General features: G+C 43.5%; 1 protein-coding gene across 1 annotated transcript in view; it reads left to right on the top strand.

Annotated features, from left to right (window-relative positions):
* satb2 (SATB homeobox 2) overlaps positions 1–16501 on the top strand; it is a 28993-nt gene that overhangs the window by 7468 nt on the left and 5024 nt on the right. Inside the window, exons 3-11 of the mRNA XM_030787005.1 lie at positions 5401–5527; positions 6335–6458; positions 7258–7360; positions 8389–8439; positions 8574–9154; positions 9936–10148; positions 10853–10939; positions 11967–12119; positions 14623–14817. Of these exons, the coding sequence (XP_030642865.1) occupies positions 5401–5527; positions 6335–6458; positions 7258–7360; positions 8389–8439; positions 8574–9154; positions 9936–10148; positions 10853–10939; positions 11967–12119; positions 14623–14817 (1634 nt within the window). The remainder of the gene's footprint in view (positions 1–5400; positions 5528–6334; positions 6459–7257; positions 7361–8388; positions 8440–8573; positions 9155–9935; positions 10149–10852; positions 10940–11966; positions 12120–14622; positions 14818–16501) is intronic.

Below are 16501 nucleotides of genomic sequence, written 5' to 3'. Positions count from 1 at the left end.
TCCCAAAACACAGCAGAACTGAGGAGAGCAGCAGACTAAACGAAACATTACAACACACAAAAACAAACATCTCGGAGACAATCCACACTTCTCAGTATACAACAGGTCAAACCAAAGAAAAGACAAGAGTAGGAAAATGAAAAGAAACGACATAATGAATGCCAAACAACAGAGGGACAGTTCGTTAGGTACACAGACACACATACACACACGTGCGCGCGCACACACACGCACACACACTCAGACACACAGGCACACTAACACACACACGCACACACTCACACACACAGGCACACCCACTCCCACACACTCTCTTAACTGTCCCATGGAAGGGAAATAAACTGTCTCTTTATTCACCCTGTGCAACCTTCTCCTGACACACACACACACACACACACACACACACACACACATACACATACAAACACAGAGTGGGAAAAAAGCCCTCCTTTTCAAATGAATACTTTTTGTTTTTTAAAATAAGCGTTTATGTTAAATGAATAATTTCTGGCTTAAATTATACATTTTTTCCTTTGCGGTCCACAACCAAAATTACACAGAGTCCCAGTTATTTTCTCCCTGTTTGAATTGTGTCCTGCATAGCTCTCTCCCAGTGGTATATTTAAGCTCCACTACCAGCACCACTGCCTTTCTTTAATTAGCCCCGGCCGGTAATTAACTGGGAGATATTGTTTATTTCAATTATAAGGGTCTGAGTTCTTTTATAGAAGCGTACGGGTCAGACCTGTACTTTAAGGCTTCAGACAATTAACATTGGTGACGGGTTACTGCGGGACTGCATTGTTGTTGCCTTGCCACGTTCGACATGGAGCCACTAAGGGTCAAACCACTATCCAGGTCACAAGTTTGATCAAAACATCGTTTACCACTTGACATTGCAAAGATCAGTACTTCCAAATGTGATGTACAAAACAACGCACCTTGTAAAACAGGTTGACATATAACTTTGCTATTTTAATATGGAAGCTGTACTTGTGTGTAAATATAGTTCTGATAAAAAAAATCTATTAGAAATTCAAATGTCAGTTATAACACTTATGGACAAACTTATGGACTTTTCACTAAAGGGCGATATTAGAGTACAGTGTTGTCTTTGCCTGCATTTAGGGGCTGTCTTTGCTAACAAATTGATTACAACGATCGGAATGTATTAGCCAACCACGGAAAATGGATGTCATTTTATTTGACTTTTGTCACACCTGGCAGCCAATCAAAATCAATCAATCACGATCAAGTTCAAATGTCAGCTCCTATGGATGGTGTCCACGATTAGTCATTTTTAATTGGCCGTTGGGGCCAAAAACCTCCAAAGTTTCTCTCCAGTCAGACTGCCACATTACTTGCACGAAATAGAAATTGTTTTGTTGGTGTTCTCCCCCCCCCACCTCCCCTCCCCTCTCCCGCTGATTTTTATGGTCACACAAATAATTTGCAGCACTTAAGAGATTTATAGTGACAGTGCAGAGATCTGTGGTCTGTCTGACTCATACACACATGGATCTTCACTTATTTCCAGCCAAAGATGGTGAAGTTAATGTGATCTATCAAGTCCTTGTCCTTTTGGACACTGTGAGTTTGTGTGTATGCGTGTTTGAGAGAGAGAGAGACAGAGAGAGAGAGAGAGAGAGAGAGAGAGAGAGCACGGCTGCTGTCTTTCTGTGTACATGTATATTTCTGTATGTGTATGGATGGTTACACAAAGGCTTAAGCCAAAGCCACCAGTTTGCCACATGAAAAGACAGCGCTGGGAGTAGGAATTTTAATGTGGCAAGGGGAACTATAGTCTTTAATGGTGGAAAAAAAATGACAAAGCAGAGCATTTTCCTAGTTAAAAATGATTCATTAATGGATTTACCACAGTCTGAGTGATTGTATGCGTGCTACACAAGGACAAACTAAAAATTGAAAAAGTGCTTACAAATAGTATGTAAAGTAACTTATAAAAGTGCTGTCTTAAAAGAACTAAAGTGGAAATAAGGCCCTAGTAATCACCTGGTTGTTTAATCTCACTGATTCAGTCGAGCAGGTCAGAGCACAAAGCTGGCTTTTGGCCAGTATATAGATCTTCATTAAGTCACACATCTTCGGGCAGTGACTTGACTCAGTCAGAAGGGCCGTTGAATGCGATTTGTGAAGAGTTGTAATCACTTGTGTGTTACTTGGTTATTCGGTCTTAAAAGCATCAACTATATCATCCTATTCTCCCAATGATCTTATTTAACAAAACACTGGGTAAAAAAATTTTCCGGTTGTGAATATGAGAGCCACGGCTTTGAGTGAGCACGGTGACTGTAAGGCACAGCCGGTCTGCGGCCAACAGCATCTAATGTTCCACAAAGAGACAATGAGCAAAACAGGCTCTTCCCTCTGAAATCAAAGCTAAGCCAGTAATATAAACACAGACTAAAGAGAGAGAGCGAGAGAGAGAGAAGAAGCGAGAGATCTGAAGAGGGGGAGTGACACTAACACACAAATTGTCTTCATCTGTCTCTGTTAGCTTCTCTTCTCTAATTCTGTATCTGGGGAATACATCTCCACAAATACCTTTGGAATTGCGAAACAAACACGAGACTTCCCGGATAGCTATTAGGCCTTGTGCGTAAATCAGAGAGGAGAGACTTCCAGTCGGTGAGGTTGATAGTCTCCGTGGCACGAGTGCCTTCACATTTGCCCAGGAAGAGAGACTTTTAGTGGAGCAGGTCATGTAATGTCATTTCAATCTGTGCATGTTCAAAAGCAGACCATATACTGATAGAAACGAACGAGAGATGTTTATATCTCATTGTCAAGGCATCGGTTTTCAGTTGCTCATCTGCATGAATGGATTCTCACGGCACATGTGCAGTGGCACTACTCCACATGCTAGAAGGTTAGTCATCCATTGCGATGTCTGTGTGAAATTCAGCAGCCTCTGCAGCTGAATCTCTTCATATTACAGAAACAAGCTCAGACTGCATAGAGAAATGAGAGAGAGAGAGAGATAGAAAGAGAGAGAGAACGGGGAGTGGGAGAGAGGAAGACAGACAAAGAAGCCAATCAAGGCTGCGTCTGGGTCTCATTTTGTGAATGGTAATGCGATTAGTGTTGTTTAATTTTCACAGCTTCAGCCAGGCTGTACTAAGACCAAGGGGTGCGTGTGTACAGGCCTTGTGTGTGCGCGCATGCACACACGCGTGTGTGTCTGTGTGTGTGTGTGCACATGTGTGTGTTTCGTGTGCATGCCTTATATATGTATACATGAGTGTGGGATTTACCAGTGAGGAAACATCCTACGGTTTTACTTTCTCTTCAGTACAACACTTCCGTGTAGGCACATCTATATAATTCTATACAGTCTATGTAATGACTAGTGTATATAAGCATGTGTGTGTGTGTGTGTGTGTGTGTGTGTAATGTGCGTGAGAGAGAGGTTTGCGTGTGTCTTGGGGAGGGTGTCTGTGGGTGTGTGTCTGTTTTGGAAAGAAACAGTAAGGTAAATAATGCAATGTGCTGAGGGTCCAGTTTACATGTTAAGTGCATTCAGACAATGCTTGTGACATCTGGAGATAAATAGAGCAAAGTCAATAATAGATTCAGCTTATTCATTTTTAATGGCACCGTGTTTTTCTTCAAAAACCTGCAGGACCTTCATCTGATGGTATGCCAGCTGAATGTTTTGTCCTTGCTTGGCATCCAGAGAGTCTCCAAGAGCAAAGGAGATCTGATTCTCTCTTATTCAGTTTGGTGGAAGGGCAAACATTGGAATTTTTTCACTTTTTTTTCATACTGTCTGCATGCTGCTTTGAGAATGCAGACAATTGCGAGTTTGAAATAAATCCTTCACTTATTGTTTAACAGACACCATGAAACGTTTATGTAGCATGCGACTATATAGTCAGGCTATTTAACCTAAGACTTGATTCAGCATCGATGGGTCGGTGCTTGAGGTAGTTTTAATATTTTACTGGTCCCATGATTTCTGCTTTAATCTCAAAGGGTAGCCTACTTAATAGGTTGAGATATTGCTTTTTAACTGTCGTGAACTTAAGAGATTTGTTGTTTTTTTTTTCACATTTTGTGACATTAAATGTAAACACATCCCTCTCACGAACTTGTTTGTAATACCAAGAAGAGGAAGCAACAGGCATCCCCCCCCCCCCCCCACACACACACACGCACACCTCAGCCCAGCCCAGCAGCACCCCGCCCACACCCACGCTCTCTTTTCCAAGGTCACTCTGGGACAGTTTCTGTCCCCGCCCACCTTGCTCAAAGACAATCAGATGACACCGGCGCTAATAAAGATGGGCCGCGCTCTCACTCACGGACACCCAGCATAGTGGATTGCTCCCTTGTCATAAACAACCGTCCCATCCTTTGCACAGGGCAAGGCATTTACAGCACTCAATTTGGGTTAATCAAACAACCATTGACCTGTTTTATGACATGCTATTAATGGGGGTTGAGGAAGGTGGTGGTGGTGGTTGGGGGTGGGGGTGGGGGGTTGGGATGGAGGGGGGGCTGACGTTGACGTTGACGTTGTTAGTCAACGCCACGTTGGTCTCAGAATGTCCTCAACCGTTGCACGGCTGCTCTTGCACGTTGGCATGGCTGTAAAAATGCACCGGCGCCCCTGGGATGTACTGCTTAATGGGGCGGCCACCAGTCCTGCGTGTCAGGTGCCTCTTCTCGGCCTGATAAGGCCTTAATAGATAAGGTTTTATCATTGGCCTCATTGTCCCCTCTTCCTGCATTTATTACCTGGGATGAACTGCTCCACAGTGAAGTAAATGATAAAAAGATAGAAAAATAGATAGATGGACAGTAAGACAGAGAGAAAGAGAGAGAGAGAGAGAGAGAGAGAGAGAGAGAGATTTACTCTCTTTCAAATATTTATTGTGCAATGGCCACACACACACACACACACACACACACAGAGGCTCATAAACATTACACAATGACTCATCCTGAAATACACGCCCTCATATCAAATTAATGAGTATAAGCACAACTAATATCTACTCATCTGTAATAAAGTAACATTTATGGCTCTTAGGTATATATCCAAATGCTTTTTTAAGTGGTTGGCATGCCCTCTGTCTCTCTTCCCTACATGCACATACACGTATACAGTGAACTCACACGTGATATGGGCATGACCCAGAGATTACGGATGTGTCTCATACTAACATACCTGAGGAATCAGATCTACCAATATCAAGGAAAAACACAAGAAATTTGCACAGACTACATAGTTACCGTGTTTGCCTGACTCTTTAGCTGTCTTTTCCAATTTTTTTCCCCTCTGCTCCATCTCTGGGTTTTTTTTTCTTCCACTTAAGCAAACCACTCTCAACAAACTGTTTCTTTCCTGTCCTCTCTCTTTTTCCCCCGTCACAGGTATCATTAAGGTGGGCCGCTGGAACCCTCTGCCCATCCATTTCCTGACAGACGCCCCTGATGCTACAGTGGCTGACATGCTGTTGGATGTCTACCACATGGTCACTCTCCGCATCCAGCTACAGAGGTGAGACTTCACAGCATCCCGTCCACCCGTCAGAGGAAAAAAAAAAACCACATATGTTCTTTTAATCATTTCCACTGCATTCGGAACAAAAGCATCATGTGGTATTTTGACAATGTTTCCTGACAATTCTTTTGAGCGACATCATTTAGCTATGTTTTATTTGCCAGCAATTAGTCCAGGCACAGTTAATAGTCATGTTACACATTTCCAGACAATATTAGTTTAGAAAAACATTTACCGGTGTCAGATTTTGCATTGTGCTGCTTGTGCCTCAAAGGCATTTTAATTATTACATTTCAGCTGTCAAAAGTCAAAAGATCTAAGCTTTCATCTGTGAAAGTAATTATGCTGATAATGATTGAACTTTACATTCTGAACCGGTGACTGAAAGTTTTGACTGAATCATGAAAAATGGACTCCTTGTAATCCACCACGTCGTCTCATGACTGTGGAGTTGAAGTACTGAATGATTTTTGAATGGTTGCTCGAAGGGCATTGTCACAAGGCCAGAAGAGCGGGAGACAACTCGGCAAACACACTTTCATTTTCTGCGCTCAAAAAAGAGCCCTTTCAGGGCTGCTGATTGCAGTTTAACTCCAAAATGGAGACATAAACAGAGTCTCCAGATGAGAGGATTAGGCTAGTTATTGTGCCTCTGCATGCCATCTAGGTTTGTTTCCATCCATCTCCATGGAGAGGGTGTTGTTTGGTTGGCGCTGAGCCAGGAAGAGGGTGCATTATTGATTATGAAAGTGTAAGAGGTGACAGGAGGAGGGCCGGGGAAATGATAGTTTGTGACGTTTTCAGCTTTGCCAAGTTGGAGGACCTGCCGTCGGAACAGTGGAACCACGCGACGGTGCGAAACGCTCTGAAGGAGCTACTGAAGGAAATGAACCAAAGCACGCTGGCTAAGGAGTGCCCTCTCTCCCAGGTACACATCCCGGGCCTGTTCATACAACCAAAACCTCAGCTTTCCACTTTGTCCCACGGCTCTGTGTTTGTCTTTACAGTTGATTTCAGAATGGCTTCTCTAAGCTTTGTGTATTGCCCTTTGACCCCCAGATTTGGTAACACATTTAAAGCCCTTTCACAGTCATTGAAAAGGCCAAAAGGAAGGAGCTGGTAATTGAATCTGGTGCATAAAAGCTGTCACATTGCTAAATACACACATACTTATACACAGATTTCCTTGCCCTGGATACTTTTTCTTTCTCAAACTCTTCTCTCTCAAATTGTTAGAATTGTTTTGAAACTGCGTATTTATGTGTTTGTATGCCTGTGTGTGTGTGTGTGTGTGTGTGTGTGTGTGTGTGTGTGTGTGTGTGCTTACGCATGTATGTGTGTGCTCGTTTCCATGTGAGAGTGCAATCTTTGAGATTTATGTATCTGTGCATGCTGTGTTTAAGTGGAGCACTTTGCGTGGGTGTTGATCCTCATATCAATTGCTAGCATATGTGTGTGGCTTTCTGTCTTTCCCCCCGGTCTGTGTCATTGAGAGTGAAAAGCATGTCTTTGAGTGCACGCACGCCTTTCCTTGGGTGGCTTTCCACAGCTATGCTCTTAATAACTTATATATCATCGCAATTTTAAATGCCTGACCATGTGTGTATATTTCAGCGATCCCTTAAATGTCTGTTTTCATTCAACGTCTGTTTGTAACTGGTCACCTAAGACTGCCCTTATTTCTCCTTTTTTCTTTTTTTTTATTTTATCCTTTTTATTTTTTCCAGAGTATGATCTCTTCCATTGTGAACAGTTCTTACTATGCCAACGTCTCCACTGCCAAGTGTCAGGAGTTTGGTCGCTGGTATAAGAAGTATAAGAAGATCAAAGGTAAACTAAACTCCCCCAATTGCTTTTGTTCCCTTTTGACTACTCAATGAGGGGAGACCCAACCTACTGACTAACAGTGAAACAGCTTAGGGTTGTGATTCGAAGCTGCTATGATTGGAAACACGCCTGAGGGCATTCTTTTAGTCACTGTGGCTTTGAGAGAAGGTAGAACACAGATTGGGCATTAGACCTAATCTTTGTCCATCCTGTCTATTCCTGATCTCAGTTAGCATTAATAAGAAAGGAGCACGGACCTACTACAAGTAGACTGGCTGGGGAAAGAACTCTTCCCTTGAAGGAACCTCACTGATAATGTGAGGTGTAGACAGGAAGTGTAAAAGATATAAGACTCTCCTGCATGTTTTCTTTAAATGTTTCCCTTTATGTGGGAGAGAGTGAAACTCAGCATTCCTTCTGGTCTAGTAGAAACCATTACTCCCTACTGCAGGAGGTTGTCAAACGTGTACGTGCCTTCTGTAGACTATCCCCTAAGTCCAGCGTATAAACCTCTTAGCATCAAAATGTCTTTGGCCGGTTTCCCGAGTTTGTTCTCCACCCCCCCCTCCCAAAAAAAGCACCATAATGACACAGCAAACCGAATCAAAGTCAGCCCTCAACTCAGAGCACAGTGAGGAAAAGCCGGCAGAGAATAAAGTGATCCTCAGCACACACTGACAGAGTGAGTAGTGTTGGGTTACACTGTGCCCACACTATTAGTTCTGCTCCCTGCTCCCTCCTGGAGCCAAAAACACAGCAGCCCCCGCTGCCAGATGTGAGTGATCCCATTGGATAACGTCTCTGCCAGTCACAGAGCGCAGTTTAAGTTGAAGTTTGGGTTTGAATGGATGTTTAGTGTTTCAATCATGCCTCCACTATCAATCAGTGATGATGGGTTTTTGTGTGTGTGTGTGTGTGTGTGTGTGTGTGTGGTGTGTGTGTGTGTGTGTGTGTGTGTGTGTGTGTGTGAGTGGGTGGGTGGGTGGTTGGTATTGCTGTCCTTCTGATGAATTCATGAATATTTTTGTCAGGAGACTACTTGGAGAAGATTTGGACAGGTCGTGAGAATTCTGAAATTAAAGGTGAGTTATCTTCCTGTAGACAAAAGGGCTTTAAAAGTAAAGTCTTAACATTGTAAGACACAGAGGCACAAAACTGAGAGACTGAAGTGACAGAAAGTGAAACAATGATCTTCACTTCCCTGTTGTCTCTGCAGTGGAGAGGGATGGTCTGGCTGATTTCTGTGTCCTGGGGCAGCGTCCCCCTCCACACTTGTCCAGTTTGGGTCAACTCGGCCCTCTTGGTAGCACTGGTTCCCTAGTCAAAGGTGGCTCTGGAGACCCACAGAACTCCGCTCAACCCCAGCCTCCATCCCAGGGACAGCCACAACAACCCTCTCCACATGGCCAGCTCCACCACAGCCCCCCTCTCAGGGCCCAGGTACCACCTCCGCCTCCACCTACTGCCCTTCAACCCCTTTTGGGCCCAGGTGGGCTCCTCTCACCCCAGCTGAGCCCACAGCTTGTGCGCCAACAGCTTGCCATGGCTCACCTCATAAACCAACAGCTGGCCGTCAGCCGCCTCCTGGCACATCAACACCCACAGGCCCTCAACCAACAGTTTCTCAACCACCCACCCATCCCCAGGCCAACCAAAGCTGGTGCCTCTGGAGAACCTGGCAGTAACCCATCTGCAGCCGATGTCTCAGCAGACATTTACCAGCAGGTCCGAGACGAGCTGAAGAGAGCCAGCGTCTCACAGGCTGTGTTTGCCCGCGTGGCATTCAATCGCACACAGGTATGGCTTAAACGACAGCGTGGTTGGGTGGGGATTGTGTGTGTGTGTGTGTGTGTGTATGTGTGTATGTGTGAAATGGGTTTCAGGACACATTAAGAAGGTTGTTAAGATGAGATGGAAGGAGTCCTATAGGACGCAGTCTGTGGAATCAGGAGACTTTAGCTGAATCCCCCAGGGCAAGGGCAACACAGAAATTGTTGAACATGCTTAATGATGTTAGAATGCATTAAATCCCCAGACATTGGTCATTGGTTGAATTCGTACCACTCAGTCTAGATGTCTGCTGAGGCTCATACCCTAAACGTTTTTTTTTTGTTTTTTTTAATTTTATTTCCATCTTCATTTGACCACAACACTTTGTGGCTTGAGTCTGGCTAGCAGTCTTCCTAGATCAGTTATGATGCGCAGCTCCGAAACAAGGATTAGCTGAGATTTTTGAAATAGACATGGACTTCAAAGGTGTCGGCTGAACCCAGCATGATCACCTCTGCCCTGTTTCCACACGCCCTCCCAGCAGCTCACACACCTGGTTTATTGAGGCTCTGCATGGCTGGATTATGCCCCATTAGAGCCAACATGGAGACCAACTGTAGAGTGGGTGGAAGAGATGCTGTGGTGCAGGTGATAAGCGGGTAGACTTGAGTGTGTGTGGGTGTATGTGTGAGTGTTTGTGCTTATGTGTGCATGTATGTAGCTTTCTGCATCCGCTTCCCAGAGGCCACCGTCATGATAATATCCCTGTGTGTTTGTGCATCTGTGTGTGTGTGTGATCGTACATTAGGGTTTGCTGTCAGAAATTTTGCGGAAAGAGGAAGACCCTCGCACAGCCTCCCAGTCCCTGCTGGTCAACCTGAAAGCCATGCAGAATTTTCTCAACTTGCCAGAAAGTGAAAGAGACCGCATTTACCAGGAGGAGAGAGAACGCAGCATGAACCCTCCTGTTGGCCTGCCCCCTACCTCTAACTCTGGTTCTGGGGGCTCCCGACTCTCTCAGGTATACATTACTGACCCTTTCCAAAATTTTGCAGCTCACCCAATACCTCCCAGGCAGCATAGCCATCACCATATCTGTTTGGGTGGCTGTGAAAGTAACCGTGCTTGACTGTTAGTGTTGTGTCTGGCTCTATATTGTTTGTCTGTAAGCTGCTTTGTTTGCTTTTGGTGCTATCTGGTTTGATGTGCTTTGTCTCCCTATTTTATTGGGTTTGCATACCTTTGTTTGTGTTGTAATCTGGATGAGGGCGTCTCAAAGTCAGGGTCCGGAGAGTTCAGGGCATAGTTTACAGAGTCTTCGGGGTGAAAGAAAGTTCTGTGGTGTGAGATTGATAATTCATTTGAATTGTGTTTAGAATACGTTTATCTGTACATGATTTTAATATCTGTTTTGTGGCATAAGACGTTTGCCAAGTTGTATGTGATGTGCATGCTGCATTCTGTTTTATGTATTATTTGTCTATCCATGTGCACAATCTATTGATGCCTCAAATTCACTATCTAGAACAAACTATGTAAATACCCTCACTGCCCCTAAAGACAGTTTGATGTCACCTTTAGCGCGGTGAGCCGTTAAACTACCATATGAAGAATTTGCATTAGCTGAACCATATTAAGATAATCTGCCAAAACACATGCATCCTTATGGTAGCTTAACGTTGAGAATGAACCATCACTAACCATGCATCATGCCGCCCTGTGCAGAAAGCGTGGGAACGCAGCATGGATGAACAGTTAACCCCTGACGCGTGGGCATCTATTTGGAAGAATAAGACCAAGGTCACAAACTCGGTGAGGACTGCAACAACATCCTCTGCATTGGCTCACTAAATGTGCCTCATACTGAGTCTCTCATGTAGGCTTGACAGGAGAGCTCAGTAAGAAACAGCACTAATTTAATAAGCTAGGTGTTAACCTATTGGCCACCTTTAGCACATGTGAACAAAACTGTACTCTTACATTATCTAAAACAATAATGGGTAAAAGGCATGATTCAGAGGGGCACGACCATGTTTCTTTTTTGAAATTCTTTTAGGAGTTAGAATAAACTCATTGCATAATTCATTCAAGTTTTATGGACGTGTAGACTGAGGTCTTACAAGCAGTAATTTTATTTCCTGAAGTAGTGCAGTCTAATTGCCAACTAACTGTGCTTGCCTGAGGTGAAATCTTCCAGGGAAAGGGTAAAACCAGCATGACTGCTCCACGTTTAGATACGTTTATATTAAGGTCTTGGAACTAGAGCATATGACCCTTCTGTTTGCGAGGGACATTTGATTTGGACCATTTGCAAATCTGATGACGCTATCAAGGAGAAAACAAAGATAACGCCAAAAATCCCTCTGATGCAGTCAAGTTCCCCTTCTTTGGTCTTTCGTTGAAGATGTATTTGTGTAATATTATTATTATTATGTCTGTATATGCTTATCTCACTATCATCCATGCTGGGGAATGTGAGATTACTTGCCTGTGCCTGCAGGACTACTTCAAATACAGCATACCAAAACCTAAGTGCACACAAATCAATAAACCATAATTCAGACGAGAACTACAATAGCAAATCCTACAGAACTGTTTTATGACCAAAGTGGGGGGTGGGGGTGAGCTTTCTTTTTTGATTGTGAAGTGTGGATTTGAAATCTTAGAACATTTTGTAACCTTAAGCATTTATGATTGTTTGTGGAAGCTCCACTGATTGCAGTTATGCTCCCTAGAGTTTTTTCTTTTTTGGCCAAAGTCATTTAAGATTTATATTTTTGACAACATCCCTTTCCTTTTCTCTGACTCTTTGACCTTGAACTTGTGAACTCTTCTACAGCCCAAGCCATCTGGTGCTAACCCTGATCTATCACTGAAGCTCGATTCACTGGTGAACATCACCTCATCCATCTACGACGAAATTCAGCAGGAGATGAAGAGAGCTAAAGTGTCTCAGGCCCTGTTTGCAAAGGTGGCTGCCAATAAGAGCCAGGTAAGAATTGATGCACCATCCCCTAAACCAGTGGTTCTCAATCCTGCTTCCTGGGGGACCCCTGCTCTGCACATTTTCCATCTTTCCCTGCTCTACCTACCTGACCGAAGTCCTACGTGGCTCTTTTGATTGGTTGAGCACACCTGATTTAGTCAAGAGCATGTTAATCACACTAAGCTGTCAGGTAGGTAGAGCAGGGAAAGATGGAAAACATGCACAGCAGGGGTCCCCCAGGAGCAGGATTGAGAACCACTGCTAAACCAGGTAACATGTTTCTAAACTCACTGACGTGACCTATATGATTTATTATAACACATAACTGCTATATTACTAACTTGGAAGATGCCACAGAGGTTGGTGACTTAGTTGGTCTTAATTGTGATGTCCTTATGTAATATTTGTTGTTATAGTATAGTTATAACACATGTATACAGCTGTTATTACAGATAACAATATTAAGTCTGGGGACCCTATATCACATTCTTATGGAAGTAGCTTCTTAAGAGACTTCTCAGAGGGCAGCTATTACCAGAGCATAATGCTGTTCACTCATTTACTGAACAAGGGCAATAGGCTAGTACTTTGAGAGAGGCATTGCATGTGTAACTGTATTTTTTCCTTGTTCATTAAATGCTCCTAGAAAATCATTCTTTGGCTCTCCTGTTCTCACATTTAGTCTCAACAGAAGTTATGGGGTGATTAATTCGTGATTTTTTTGTAATGAGACAGAACTCTCTCATCTCATTGCCCTTTTATTCTTCGGTTTGACATTATATTCGCTTTCAAGTATAAAGCATATCTCTTCATGCATAGCTCTTTCAACATACCAAACAGTAAACATCTTACATTTCAAAAGTTTATAGGAAAATGCCATTAGCCATGTTTCATCTAGCTGTGGAGAGGAATGGGCAGACGGCTTCTCTGCGGGTTGTTGTATCTGATGAAGGCGCGTCTCTGCTGCAGATAAACAACAACAACTTGGGGGTGGGGTAGACATAGTTTACACCACAGATCACCATCAAAGACTCAATGGAAAAAAAATACCTTCCATATAACAGATCTCGACTTGTCCCCGCTCAGATTTTGCCCACAGATCTCTCTCTCTCTCTCTCTCTCTCTCTCCCTCTCTCTTTCTCTCTCTCTCTCTTTCTCTCTCTCTCTCTTCTCTCTCTCCGTGTTTGTCTTGAGAATTTTTCCAGACTCAGATGCACATCAGCTGTATGCCCCATTGTATTTGTAGCGCCACTGAGATGAGTTGTGAGTTCTAGATGCACACAATTACACCGTGTTCCACCTGGAGAGATTTAGTGTGATACTTCAGATGTTGTAGCCGATCACCAAGAAGATGCTTTAGCTGTAAAACAAGTGGTAGGAGGGGACAGGACAAAGTGAATTGTTGCCCAGCAATGTATTTCATGTTTCTGAAGGATTATGTAGTCATATCGTTTGACTACAAAAAAAGTAATAATAATGATGACACATTCTTCACTGTACAGCTGTTGTGTTGACGACATTCTCCGTCAGTATGCTAACTATGTCGTTTCAGTAAGGTACGGTACAGTGGTAGAAGTAACGGTGTCATGTTCGCTTTAGAAGACATTAAAGTGGCCCTTATTTTGGAAGGCTGATGTTGGAATATTTTGGGAAAGCTCTAGGACCATTTGCAGGTCCCTTTCCTATTTGAGAGCAAAGAGAGATAATTGATTTAGTCAAATATGATCCCAATCCCAGCTGCTCCTAATTCTTCCCATGAAATAGACTTTACTTTGGACATGGCTTCCTCTTCTGTTTATGTCAGCACTGTGGGAGACCAGTTTGTGGGTCTGCAGGTGTAACCACCTCAGTCAGAGTTGTGCATGTGTACATGTTTGTGTGTGTGTGTGTGTGCGAGCATGTGCGTGTGTGTGCATGTCAGTGATTGTGTGCGTCTGTGTCTGTGTGTATGTGTGTATATATATATGTGTGTGTGTATATATATATATATATATATATGTGTGTGTGTGTGTGTGTGTGTGTGTGTGTGTCCATTTCATGTGTATTAGATGTTGTGAGTTTGCACAGCCATGTGTGTATTTGGCAGATTACTGTTAGGTCTCGCAGGTCTGGGTCGGGTGGGGGGGTCACGGCTGAGTGGGCCCATCTGCTGCAGCTGGCCAGGAGGAGCTGAGGGGGAGAGAGAGAGAAAGTGAGAGAGAGAGTGAGGGAGAGCTCTGATCAGGTTATTAACACTATTTGCTGGAGGAGGTTGAGTGCACACAACAGCTGGTGTCAAAGACTGGCCCAGTCTAGCAGAGATAATCAAATCGTCCTCATTTCCCTCCATTTTACTCTCTCTTTTACCGTTTCTCCTTTAGTTCTTTTGGTAAATTGTGGCAATTAGTATTGTTTTTGTTTCTTTTTTGGGCAGTAGAACACAACAAACTATGAAGTTTAGAAGACAAAATATAAACCTCTTTCATCCTCTCTCTTTCTCTCTCTCTCTCTCTCTCTGTCTTGCTCTAAGGGCTGGCTGTGTGAGTTGCTACGTTGGAAAGAGAGTCCAAGCCCAGAGAACCGTACTCTGTGGGAGAACCTGTGTACTATTCGTCGGTTCCTGAACCTGCCGCAGTCAGACCGGGACCTGGTTTACGAGGAGGAGTCCCGGCATCATCACAGTGAGCGACTGCACACAGTACTTCATTTGCCCTCCGACACGCAGGTACGTCAAAGAGTAAAGGTCCAAGACCTTAAGAATCAAATTGCTAGAATAAATTCTTAGAGCTGTATGTATAGCCTTACAGTGTTGATTATGACATTGATTGATATTTTTGTCTGTTTTTGGGTGCAGTATTTGTAACTGCTGTAAGTGTTTGAGTCATGTAAACTCATGTCCCCTTCTCTTCAGAAATGTACATTTTCTTCTGAATATCAGACTTTACAGAAAAAGTGAAGCGGTAAACAGTATTTCATTTCAAAAGCAGTGTGCACCAGACTTCTGCACTATTTGTGAGTTTCTGATCACTTTTCATAGATGGCGATGAGAGTAGTTCAGGGAGGGGTAGAAACAGGCAGCTTTATTAGCAACCTCCATCCATTGTGAGGGTACATGTTTTGTGGAGCTTTTGTTTTGATATAAAGGTCCCTAATGTAAGGTCCTTGCCAACCTCTAATAACCTAATAGACCGTCCTTTAATCATGGAAATACACGCACAAACACACACACACACACACACACACACACACATACAGTGGTCAGAGCCACTTACAAATGACACACCACTGATTAAATGGACTTTCCCTTTCGCTCGCCAGGGTCATTACATTTGCAAACTACACACTGAGGACACACATGCATTTTTTAGACACGCGCACACACACACACACACACACACACACACACACACACACATTTGCATTTTCCACAGACACTTCATATCCAGATCAATTCTTTTCAGTTTCTCCCCCCTCAATATGGATCATAGACAGGCATTTTGATTAGAAAGATTCTGAGATTAATAACAAAACCACTGGTATTCATAAAAGTCAAAAGAAATGCCTACTTATTAACATAATATTACTTCATTTTTGGATCTCTTTTTCTTCTTTTCCTCTGCCTCTCCCTCTTTTTTCCCTCCTTCAGACTCTTTTTATGTCTGTGGTATAAACAATCTGTTGGTTGGTTGATGAGGGCCTGTGTGTTTGTGTGTGTATGTGGGTGTGTGTGGGGTACAGAAGGAAATGCCCCATTAGGACACACCCTGACAGACATTACCACCCTGATATTAATAATGACTGGAAGACACAGAACACACACACACACAAACTTACACGCATCCGCACGCACACACACACACACACACACACACACACACACACACACACACACACACACACAAAATTCAGTACCACGGGTCACTTTGGTTACAGTACCGTGGTTTTGGCTGCTTTACATAAAGCTGAAGGGGTTTGTCACATTTGGTTAAGACATATGACCTCCTGTGCATGTTGTATGGTGCTAAACATGGTCTGTCATTGCTGGACAGTTTAAAGAATGAGATTAAAACTTATCTAATGGAACCTTGGCTGTTTTTTTAGTTAAATGTCATCAGAGCTTTTCACTTTGTGCTCACTTTCCTTCATTAGTGCTGTAGTCTCCGGATCTGTGTCCAGGCCATGGGTTATGGTAGGGCACTTTTGCCAGAGACACACACATGCTTTATACCACAGACATAAAACATGCTTGGCCTGTGTGACACAGTGTCTTAAAGTAGAGAAGATTTAACACCTCTGGCTGAACTAAGGCGTAAAAAGGGATGTGTGTGTGTGTGTGTGTGTGGGTGTGTGGGTGTGTAAAATGTGGCTGTAAGCAGTGTCGAAAGGGCATTTAAGGTCTGCAGCAGATA

Source organism: Chanos chanos, chromosome 10 (assembly GCF_902362185.1).
Source record: "Chanos chanos chromosome 10, fChaCha1.1, whole genome shotgun sequence".
NCBI classification, from domain to species: domain Eukaryota; kingdom Metazoa; phylum Chordata; class Actinopteri; order Gonorynchiformes; family Chanidae; genus Chanos; species Chanos chanos.
Note: the sequence above shows the minus strand (reverse complement) of the source record. Positions and strands in the feature narration are given on the sequence as shown.